We start from the raw sequence: 12,063 nt of genomic DNA on the forward strand, positions 1-12,063 counted from the left end.
AAGACCATATATTAGCGATCCAGTAGTTGTGAGAGGCAAGAGCGACCTTCTCTGAACCCATGTTGCCCTGGATTGTGCAATTGTTGGGAGTCCAAGTGGTTTGCAATCCTGCTTCTTAGAACTCTTTCAAAGATTTTTATGATGTGGGACGTTAAAGGTCTATAGTTCCTAGCTATTGCTTTGCTGCCACCTTCATGGAGTGGACAATATCCGCTGTTTTCAGCGGGTGTGGAATCTCACCTGTGTCTGTGCTCCTTAAACTTGATTCTGTCACAAATGCTTTAGATTGTCTTAAATGCCAATATTCTACATGGACATACCCAATTCGTGGGCATAGTCTACTAGTCTCCTATTTGCTAGCTTATTGTTAGTTTGTGTCATACTTGCTTGCTTATTACTGTGTGTCATACTTGCTTGCTTATTACTGTGTGTCATATTTGCTTGTTTATTACTGTGTGTCATATTTGCTTGCTTATTACTGTGTGTCATACTTGCTTGCTTATTACTGTGTGTCATACTTGCTTGCTTATTACTGTGTGTCATACTTGCTTGCTTATTACTGTGTGTCATACTTGCTTGCTTATTACTGTGTGCCATACTTGCTTGCTTATTACTGTCATACTTGCTTGCTTATTACTGCGTGTCATACTTGCTTGCTTATTACTGTGTGTCATACTTGCTTGCTTATTACTGTGTGTCATACTTGCTTGCTTATTACTGTGTGTCATACTTGCTTGCTTATTACTGAGTGTCATACTTGCTTGCTTATTACTGAGTGTCATACTTGGTTGCTTATTACTGAGTGTCATACTTGCTTGCTTATTACTGAGTGTCATACTTGCTTGCTTATTACTGAGTGTCATACTTGCTTGCTTATTACTGTGTGTCATACTTGCTTGCTTATTACTGAGTGTCATACTTGCTTGCTTATTACTGCGTGTCATACTTGCTTGCTTATTACTGTGTGTCATACTTGCTTGCTTATTACTGTGTGTCATACTTGCTTGCTTATTACTGAGTGTCATACTTGCTTGCTTATTACTGTGTGTCATACTTGCTTGCTTATTACTGAGTGTCATACTTGCTTGCTTATTACTGAGTGTCATACTTGCTTGCTTATTACTGTGTGTCATACTTGCTTGCTTATTACTGTGTGTCATACTTGCTTGCTTATTACTGTGTGTCATACTTGCTTGCTTATTACTGTGTGTCATACTTGCTTGCTTATTACTGTGTGTCATACTTGCTTGCTTATTACTGTGTGTCATACTTGCTTGCTTATTACTGTGTGTCATACTTGCTTGCTTATTACTGCGTGTCATACTTGCTTGCTTATTACTGTGTGTCATACTTGCTTGCTTATTACTGTGTGTCATACTTGCTTGCTTATTACTGTGTATCATACTTGCTTGCTTATTACTGTGTGTCATACTTGCTTGCTTATTACTGTGTGTCATATTTGCTTGCTTATTACTGTGTGTCATACTTGCTTGCTTATTACTGTGTGTCATACTTGCTTGCTTATTACTGTGTGTCATACTTGCTTGCTTATTACTGTGTGTCATACTTGCTTGCTTATTACTGTGTGTCATACTTGCTTGCTTATTACTGTGTGTCATACTTGCTTGCTTATTACTGTGTGTCATATTTGCTTGTTTATTACTGTGTGTTATACTTGCTTGCTTATTACTGAGTGTCATACTTGCTTGCCTATTACTGAGTGTCATACTTGCTTGCTTATTACTGTGTGCCATACTTGCTTGCTTATTACTGTGTGTCATACTTGCTTGCTTATTACTGCGTGTCATACTTGCTTGCTTATTACTGCGTGTCATACTTGCTTGCTTATTACTGTGTGTCATACTTGCTTGCTTATTACTGTGTATCATACTTGCTTGCTTATTACTGTGTGTCATACTTGCTTGTTTATTACTGTGTGTCATATTTGCTTGCTTATTACTGTGTGTCATACTTGCTTGCTTATTACTGCGTGTCATACTTGCTTGCTTATTACTGTGTGTCATACTTGCTTGCTTATTACTGTGTGTCATACTTGCTTGCTTATTACTGTGTCATACTTGCTTGCTTATTACTGTGTGTCATATTTGCTTGCTTATTACTGTGTGTCATACTTGCTTGCTTATTACTGTGTGTCATACTTGCTTGCTTATTATGTGTGTCATACTTGCTTGCTTATTACTGTGTGTCATACTTGCTTGCTTATTACTGTGTGTCATACTTGCTTGCTTATTACTGCGTGTCATACTTGCTTGCTTATTACTGTGTGTCATACTTGCTTGCTTATTACTGCGTGTCATACTTGCTTGCTTATTACTGTGTGTCATACTTGCTTGCTTATTACTGTGTGTCATACTTGCTTGCTTATTACTGTGTGTCATACTGGCTTGCTTATTACTGCGTGTCATACTTGCTTGCTTATTACTGTGTGTCATACTTGCTTGCTTATTACTGTGTGTCATACTTGCTTGCTTATTAATGCGTGTCATACTTGCTTGCTTATTACTGTGTGTCATATTTGCTTGCTTATTACTGTGTGTCATACTTGCTTGCTTATTACTGTGTGTCATACTTGCTTGCTTATTACTGTGTGTCATACTTGCTTGCTTATTACTGTGTGTCATACTTGCTTGCTTATTACTGCGTGTCATACTTGCTTGCTTATTACTGCGTGTCATACTTGCTTGCTTATTACTGCGTGTCATACTTGCTTGCTTATTACTGTGTGTCATATTTGCTTGCTTATTACTGTGTGTCATACTTGCTTGCTTATTACTGTGTGTCATACTTGTTTGCTTATTCCTGTGTGTCATACTTGCTTGCTTGTTACTGTGTGTCATACTTGCTTGCTTATTACTGTGTGTCATACTTGTTTGCTTATTACTGTGTGTCATACTTGCTTGCTTATTACTGTGTGTCATACTTGTTTGCTTATTACTGTGTGTCATACTTGCTTGCTTATTACTGTGTGTCATACTTGTTTGCTTATTACTGTGTGTCATACTTGCTTGCTTGTTACTGTGTGTCATACTTGCTTGCTTATTACTGTGTGTCATACTTGTTTGCTTATTACTGTGTGTCATACTTGCTTGCTTGTTACTGTGTGTCATACTTGCTTGCTTATTACTGTGTGTCATATTTGCTTGCTTATTACTGTGTGTCATACTTGCTTGCTTATTACTGTGTGTCATACTTGTTTGCTTATTACTGTGTGTCATACTTGCTTGCTTATTACTGTGTGTCATATTTGCTTGCTTGTTACTGTGTGTCATACTTGCTTGCTTATTACTGTGTGTCATACTTGTTTGCTTATTACTGTGTGTCATACTTGCTTGCTTATTACTGTGTGTCATACTTGTTTGCTTATTACTGTGTGTCATACTTGCTTGCTTATTACTGTGTGTCATACTTGTTTGCTTATTACTGTGTGTCATACTTGCTTGCTTGTTACTGTGTGTCATACTTGCTTGCTTATTACTGTGTGTCATACTTGTTTGCTTATTACTGTGTGTCATACTTGCTTGCTTATTACTGAGTGTCATACTTGCTTGCTTATTACTGTGTGTCATACTTGCTTGCTTATTACTGTGTGTCATACTTGTTTGCTTATTACTGTGTGTCATACTTGCTTGCTTATTACTGTGTGTCATACTTGTTTGCTTATTACTGTGTGTCATACTTGCTTGCTTGTTACTGTGTGTCATACTTGCTTGCTTATTACTGTGTGTCATACTTGTTTGCTTATTACTGTGTGTCATACTTGCTTGCTTATTACTGAGTGTCATACTTGCTTGCTTATTACTGTGTGTCATATTTGCTTGCTTATTACTGTGTGTCATACTTGTTTGCTTATTACTGTGTGTCATACTTGCTTGCTTGTTACTGTGTGTCATACTTGCTTGCTTATTACTGTGTGTCATACTTGTTTGCTTATTACTGTGTGTCATACTTGCTTGCTTATTACTGAGTGTCATACTTGCTTGCTTATTACTGTGTGTCATACTTGCTTGCTTATTACTGTGTCATACTTGCTTGCTTATTACTGTGTGTCATACTTGCTTGCTTATTACTGTGTGTCATACTTGCTTGCTTATTACTGCGTGTCATACTTGCTTGCTTATTACTGTGTGTCATACTTGCTTGCTTATTACTGTGTGTCATACTTGCTTGCTTATTACTGTGTGTCATACTTGCTTGCTTATTACTGTGTGTCATACTTGCTTGCTTATTACTGTGTGTCATACTTGCTTGCTTATTACTGTGTGTCATACTTGCTTGCTTATTACTGTGTGTCATACTTGCTTGCTTATTACTGTGTGTCATACTTGCTTGCTTATTACTGTGTGTCATACTTGCTTGCTTATTACTGTGTGTCATACTTGTTTGCTTATTACTGTGTGTCATACTTGCTTGCTTATTACTGAGTGTCATACTTGTTTGCTTATTACTGTGTGTCATACTTGCTTGCTTATTACTGTGTGTCATACTTGCTTGCTTATTACTGCGTCATAATCATTTCTTTACTTTCTTGTTTTAGTCATTATTTTTCTTTCGAATTATATAATTCTTAACTTGATTATCTTCTTGATCGGTTATTGATTAGTATGTTATAGATCGTTAAGATAATCATTTTTATACCTATCAAATTTCTTGATTATCAAGTTACTTGATTATCAAGTTACTTGATTATTTGCTACTTAAGAATAAGGTTACTCGATCATATTGTTATTTGATTTTCAGGTTACTTAATTATTAAGTTATTCAATTATCAAGTTACTTGATTATCATTTTAATTTACTTGATTATCAAGTTACTTGATTATCAAGTTACTTGATTATCATTTTAATTTATTGTCGAGGTACTTGATTATCAGATTTCTTGATTACTAAGTTAATTGATGATCAGTTTACGTAATAATCGAGTTGCTTCGTGATCAGGTTACTTGATTATCAAGATACTTGACCAACAGGATACTTGATTATCAAGACACTTGACCAACAGGATGCTTGATTATTAAGATACTTGACCAACAGGATACTAGATTATCAAGGTACTTGACCAACAGGATACTTGATTATCAAGATACTTGACCAACAGGATACTTGATTATCGAGGTACTTGACCAACAGGATACTTGATTATCAAGATACTTGACCAACAGGATGCTTGATTATCAAGATACTTGACCAACAGGATACTTGATTATCAAGATACTTGACCAACAGGATGCTTGATTATCAAGATACTTGACCAACAGGATACTTGATTATCAAGATACTTGACCAACAGGATACTAGATTATCAAGGTACTTGACCAACAGGATACTTGATTATCAAGATACTTGACCAACAGGATACTTAATTATCAAGATACTTGACCAACAGGATACTTGATTATCAAGATACTTGACCAACAGGATACTTGATTATCAAGGTACTTGACCAACAGAATACTTGATTATCAAGATACTTGACCAACAGGATACTTGATTATCAAAATGCTTGACCAACAGGATACTTGATTATCAAGATACTTGACCAACAGGATACTTGATTATTAAGATACTTGACCAACATGATACTTGATTATCAAGGTACTTGACCAACAGAATACTTGATTATCAAGATACTTGACCAACAGGATACTTGATTATCAAGGTACTTGACCAACAGAATACTTGATTATCAAGATACTTGACCAACAGGATACTTGATTATCAAGATGCTTGACCAACAGGATACTTGATTATCAAGATAATTGACCAACAGGATACTTGATTATCAAGATACTTGACCAACATGATACTTGATTATCAAGGTACTTGACCAACAGAATACTTGATTATCAAGATACTTGACCAACAGGATACTTGATAATCAAGATACTTGACCAACAGGATACTTGATTATCAAGATACTTGACCAACAGGATACTTGATTATCAAGATACTTGACCAACAGGATACTTGATTATCAAGATACTTGACCAACAAGATACTTGATTATCAAGATTCTTGACCAACAGGATACTTGATTATCAAGATACTTGACCAACAGGATACTTGATTATCAAGATACTTGACCAACAAGATACTTGATTATCAAGATACTTGACCAACAGGATACTTGATTATCAAGATACTTGACCAACATGATACTTGATTATCAAGATACTTGACCAACAGGATACTTGATTATCAAGATACTTGACCAACAAGATACTTGATTATCAAGATTCTTGACCAACAGGATACTTGATTATCAAGATACTTGACCAACAGGATACTTGATTATCAAGATACTTGACCAACAGGATACTTGATTATCAAGATACTTGACCAACAGGATACTTGATTATCAAGATACTTGACCAACAGGATACTTGATTATCAAGATCCTTGACCAACATGATACTTGATTATCAAGATACTTGACCAACAAGATACTTGATTATCAAGATACTTGACCAACAGGATACTTGATTATCAAGGTACTTGACCAACAGTATACTTGATTATCAAGATACTTGACCAACAGGATACTTGATTATCAAGATACTGTACCAACAGGATACTTGATTATCAAGATACTTGACCAACAGGATACTTGATTATCAAGATACTTGACCAACATGATACTTGATTATCAAGATACTTGACCAACAAGATACTTGATTATCAAGATACTTGACCAACAGGATACTTGATTATCAAGATCCTTGACCAACAGGATACTTGATTATCAAGATACTTGACCAACAGGATACTTGATTATCAAGATACTTGACCAACAGGATACTTGATTATCAAGATACTTGACCAACAGGATACTTGATTATCAAGATCCTTGACCAACATGATACTTGATTATCAAGATACTTGACCAACAAGATACTTGATTATCAAGATACTTGACCAACAGGATACTTGATACTTGACCAACAGAATACTTGATTATCAAGATACTTGACCAACAGGATACTTGATTATCAAGATACTGTACCAACAGGATACTTGATTATCAAGATACTTGACCAACAGGATACTTGATTATCAAGATACTTGACCAACATGATACTTGATTATCAAGATACTTGACCAACAAGATACTTGATTATCAAGATACTTGACCAACAGGATACTTGATTATCAAGGTACTTGACCAACAGAATACTTGATTATCAAGATACTTGACCAACAGGATACTTGATTATCAAGATACTGTACCAACAGGATACTTGATTATCAAGATACTTGACCAACAGGATACTTGATTATCAAGATACTTGACCAACAGGATACTTGATTATCAAGATACTTGACCAACAGGATACTTGACTATCAAGATTCTTGACCAACAGGATACTTGATTATCAAGATACTTGACCAACAGGATACTTGATTATCAAGATACTTGACCAACAGGATACTTGATTATCAAGATCCTTGACCAACAGGATACTTGATTATCAAGATACTTGACCAACAGGATACTTGATTATCAAGATACTTGACCAACAGGATACTTGATTATCAAGATACTTGACCAACAGGATACTTGATTATCAAGATACTTGACCAACAGGATACTTGATTGTTAGGTAAGACACAGGATACTTGATTATCAAGATACTTGACCAACAGGATACTTGATTATCAAGATACTTGACCAACGGGATACTTGATTATCAAGGTACTTGACCAACAGGATACTTGATTAACGGTTCATGTTACTTACCATTAATAACATGAGTGTGATGTGTGAGGTGAGTGCGTGTTGACGACGTGTCGTGGTTGCCAGGGCGACGACGGATGGGACGACAAGTATCACGTGGATGGTGCCTGGGTTAACCTGAGACTACTTGACGAGAACGACAACACTCCCACCTTCCTGGTCCGGGACCACGCCCACCTCACCCTTCCAGAGGACACCCCAGCCAACGCCGCCCTCACCACCTTCACCGCCCACGACCTGGATGCGGTGAGAAATTAATGATATATTACAAGTACATGTACAAGGTATACAAGTACATGTACAAGGTATACAAGTACATGTACAAGGTATACATATCATAGCTGACATCAATGACATACTACTACATAGAAAGTCACTTGTTATGCTGAGTATTTCCCGCAAATTAGGTCAGTTTTGTCCCAGGATGCGACCCACACCAGTCCACTAACACCCAGGTACCCATTTTACTGATATGTGAATATGGACAGCAGGTGTCTTATGGAAACGCCCTAAAGCTTCCACCCATACCGGAGATTGAACCACGGACCTCAGTGTGGGAACCAAGGCCGCTAGCAATCGAGCTACGGGACACCTTTGCACTGTCTGATAACGCGTTCAGGGAAACCGGTTAGCCGGACTTGAGTCCTGGAAATGGGAAGTACAATGCCGGCACTTCAAAGGAGGGGTTCCTGATATTGGCAGTTTGGGTGGACGTCTACACTGTCGTATCTGAGCGCCTCTGCAAAGGCAGTGATTATGTATCAGTAATGGTGAAAGTGTTGAATGATGATTTTTTTTTTCCTTTTAGGTTTTTCTCTCTTTTCGGGTCACCCTGCCTCGGTGGGAAACGGCCCATGTGTTATGTTCGTCGTGTTACTTCATGTCTGCCTGAACATTATCAGTCCATGTTGTGTTTATCAGGGCTTCGAGTAGTTTATGTCGTGGTAATATCTTTAGTTCTACTCTCCACGAGATAGACATGAGCTCCTGTCTATTCAGCCATCACATCTTTTGTAGAAGATTAAGACACATGGGCAGCACACACACACACACACACACACACACACACACACACACACACACACACACACACACACACACACACACACACACACACACACACACACACACAAATATAGAATCCCACAGTACACTACCAGGTCCCCCACCCTCACAGACCCCCAAAAACAATGTTGGAGAGGAAACTGAAGGTCTGGTACACCAACGCTGATGGAATAACAAGTAAGTGGGAGGAGTGGCACGAAAGAGTCAAAGAAGCATCACCGGACATCATAGCTTTCACAGAAACCAAGCTCACAGAGATGATAACAGATGCCATCTTTTCAACGGGATATCAGATCCTGAGGAAAGACAGAGGGAACAAGGGGGTGTAGGAGTGGCACTGCTGATCAAAAACCGATGGAATTTTGATGAGCTGGAGAGAGGAGGCAGTGGAGAAGCAAGAGATTACATGCTAGGAACACTTCAGTCTGGAGGCCCTAAGGTGGTAATTACAGTGATACACGTATAACCCTCCACAGAACAGCAGGAGGCCAAGACAAGAGTATGATGAGAGTAATAGAGCGATGGTTGACACACTAGTTGCAGTGGCCAGAAGGGCTCATGCTAGCAGGGCGAAGCTACTGATCATGGGTGACTTCAGTCACAAGGAAATCGATTGGGGGAACTTGGAGCCACATGGGGGCCAAGAAACGTGGAGGGCTAAGATGATGGAGGTAGTACTGGAAAACATCTTGTACCAACACATAAGGAACACTACCAGAGAGAGAGGAGAGGATGAACCAGCAAGACTGGACCTAGTATTCACCTTGATTAGTGCAGATATTGAGGACATCACATATGAAAGGCCCATTGGGGCCAGCGATCATGTGGTCTTAAGCTTCGAATACACAGTAGAGTTACAAGTGGAGGGGGAAGCAGGAAGAGCCGGGCGAATGAAGCCAAACTACAAAGAAAAGGGACCGTGGGAATGAGGAACTTCCTGAACGGGGTTCAGTGGGACAGAGAACTGGCAGGGAAGTCAGTAAACGAGATGATGATATATGTAACAACAATATGCAAGGAAGCTGAGGAGATATTTGTACCCAAGGGAAACAGGAATAATTAAAAAGCCAGGATGAGCCCATGGTTCACAAAAAGGTGCAGGGAGGCCAAAACCAAATGGAAGAAGCATAGAAGGCAAAGGACCCAGGAGAATCAGGAGAGTAGTCGCAGAGCCAGAAATGAATATGCACAGGTAAGAAGGGAGGCCCAACGACAATATGAAAACGACATAGAAGCGAAAGCCAAATCTGACCCGAAGCTGTTATACAGCCACATCAGGAGGAAAACAACAGTCAAGGACCAGGTAATCAGGCTAAGGAAGGAAGGAGAGATAACAAGAAGCGACCACGAAGTATATGAGGAACTCAACAAGAGATTCAAAAAAGTGTTCACAGAAGAGACAGAAGGGGCTCCAGAAAGACGGAGAGGTGTGGTACACCACCAAGTGTTGGACACAATACACACAACCGAGGAAAAAGTGAAGAGGCTTCTGAGTGAGCTAGATACCTCAAAGGTGATGGGACCGGATGACATCTCTCCATGGGTCCTGAGAGACGGAGCAGAGGCGCTATGTGTACCACTAACAACAATACTCAACACATCTATTGAAACAGGGAGATTGCCTGAGGCAGACATGAAGCACTAAACTACAGACCAGTGTCACTGACATGCATAGTATGCAAAGTCATGGAGAAGATTATCAGGAGAAGAGTGGTGGAACACCTAGAAAGAAATGAGCTTAACAACAGCCAACACGGTTTCAGGGACGGGAAATCCTGTCACAAACCTACTGGAGTTCTATGACAGGGTTACAGCAGTAAAACAAGAGAGAGAGGGTTGGGTAGACTGCATTTTCCTGGACTATAAGCAGGCGTTTGACACAGTTCCACGCAAGAGATTAATGCAAAAACTGGAGGACCAGGCAGGGATTGTAGGGAAGGCACTACAATGGATCAGGGAATACTTGTCAGGAAGACAGCAGCGAGTCATGGTACGTGACGAGGTGTCAGAGTGGGCGCCTGTGACTAGTGGGGTTCCACAGGAGTCAGTCCTAGGACCGGTGGTGTTTCTGATATTTGTGAACGACATGACGGAAGAAATATACTCTGAGGTGTCCCTGTTTGCAGACGATGTAAAGTTGATGAGAAGAATTCAATCGGATGAAGACCAGGCAGAACTACAAAGGGATCTGGACAGGCTGCAGACCTGGTCCAGCAATTGGCTCCTGGAGTTCAACCCCACCAAGTGCAAAGTCATGAAGATTAGGGAAGGGCAAAAAAGACTGCAGACGGAGTACAGTCTAGGGGGCCAGAGAATACAAACCTCACTCAAGGAAAAAGATCTTAGGGTGAGTATAACACCAGGCACATCTCCTGAAGCCCACATAAACCAAATAACGGCTGCAGCATATGGGCGCCTGGCAAACCTCAGAACAGCATTCCGACATCTTAATAAGGAATCGTTCAGGACCCTGTACACCGTGTACGTTAGGCCCATATTGGAGTATGCGGCACCAGTTTGGAACCCACACCTAGCCAAGCACGTTAAGAAACTAGAGAAAGTGCAAAGGTTTGCAACAAGACTAGTCCCAGAGCTAAGAGGTATGTCCTACGAGGAGAAGTTAAGGAAAATCAACCTGACGACACTGGAGGACAGGAGAGAAAAGGGGGACATGATAACGACATATAAAATACTGAGGGGAATTGACAAGGTGGACAGAGACAGAATGTTCAAGAGATGGGACACAGTAACAAGGGGACACAGTTGGAAGTTGAAGACACAGATGAATCACAAAGATGTTCGGAAGTATTTATTCAGTCAGAGTTGTCAGTAAGTGGAATAGTTTGGGAAGCGATGTACTGGAGGCAGGATCCATACATAGCTTTAAGAAGAGGCATGATAAAGCTCATGCAGCAGGAAGAGTAACCTAATAGCGGCCAGTGAAGAGGCGCAGCCAGGAGCTGTGACTCAAACCCTGCAACCACAACTAGGTGAGTACACACACACACTGAGATAAACTTTTTGAAAGGAGAGTAATGGGTGGACAATAACACAGCTGGAAGTGCAGTCATAGTGCTGTCAGTGGTGACAGAGTGCAGTCATAGTGCTGTCAGTGGTGACAGAGTGCAGTCATAGTGCTGTCAGTGGTGACAGAGTGCAGTCATAGTGCTGTCAGTGGTGACAGAGTGCAGTCATAGTGCTGTCAGTGGTGACAGAGTGCAGTCATAGTGCTGTCAGTGGTGACAG

At 39.8% G+C, this 12,063-nt stretch overlaps 1 protein-coding gene across 1 annotated transcript in view; it reads left to right on the forward strand.

Annotated features, from left to right (window-relative positions):
- LOC128700571 (putative neural-cadherin 2) overlaps positions 1-12,063 on the forward strand; it is a 271,817-nt gene that overhangs the window by 160,825 nt on the left and 98,929 nt on the right. The window contains exon 8 of the mRNA XM_070098997.1: positions 7,819-7,998. Within this exon, the coding sequence (XP_069955098.1) occupies positions 7,819-7,998 (180 nt within the window). The remainder of the gene's footprint in view (positions 1-7,818; positions 7,999-12,063) is intronic.

The sequence above is a fragment of the Cherax quadricarinatus genome, chromosome 65 (assembly GCF_038502225.1).
Source record: "Cherax quadricarinatus isolate ZL_2023a chromosome 65, ASM3850222v1, whole genome shotgun sequence".
Classification (NCBI taxonomy): Eukaryota; Metazoa; Arthropoda; class Malacostraca; order Decapoda; family Parastacidae; genus Cherax; species Cherax quadricarinatus.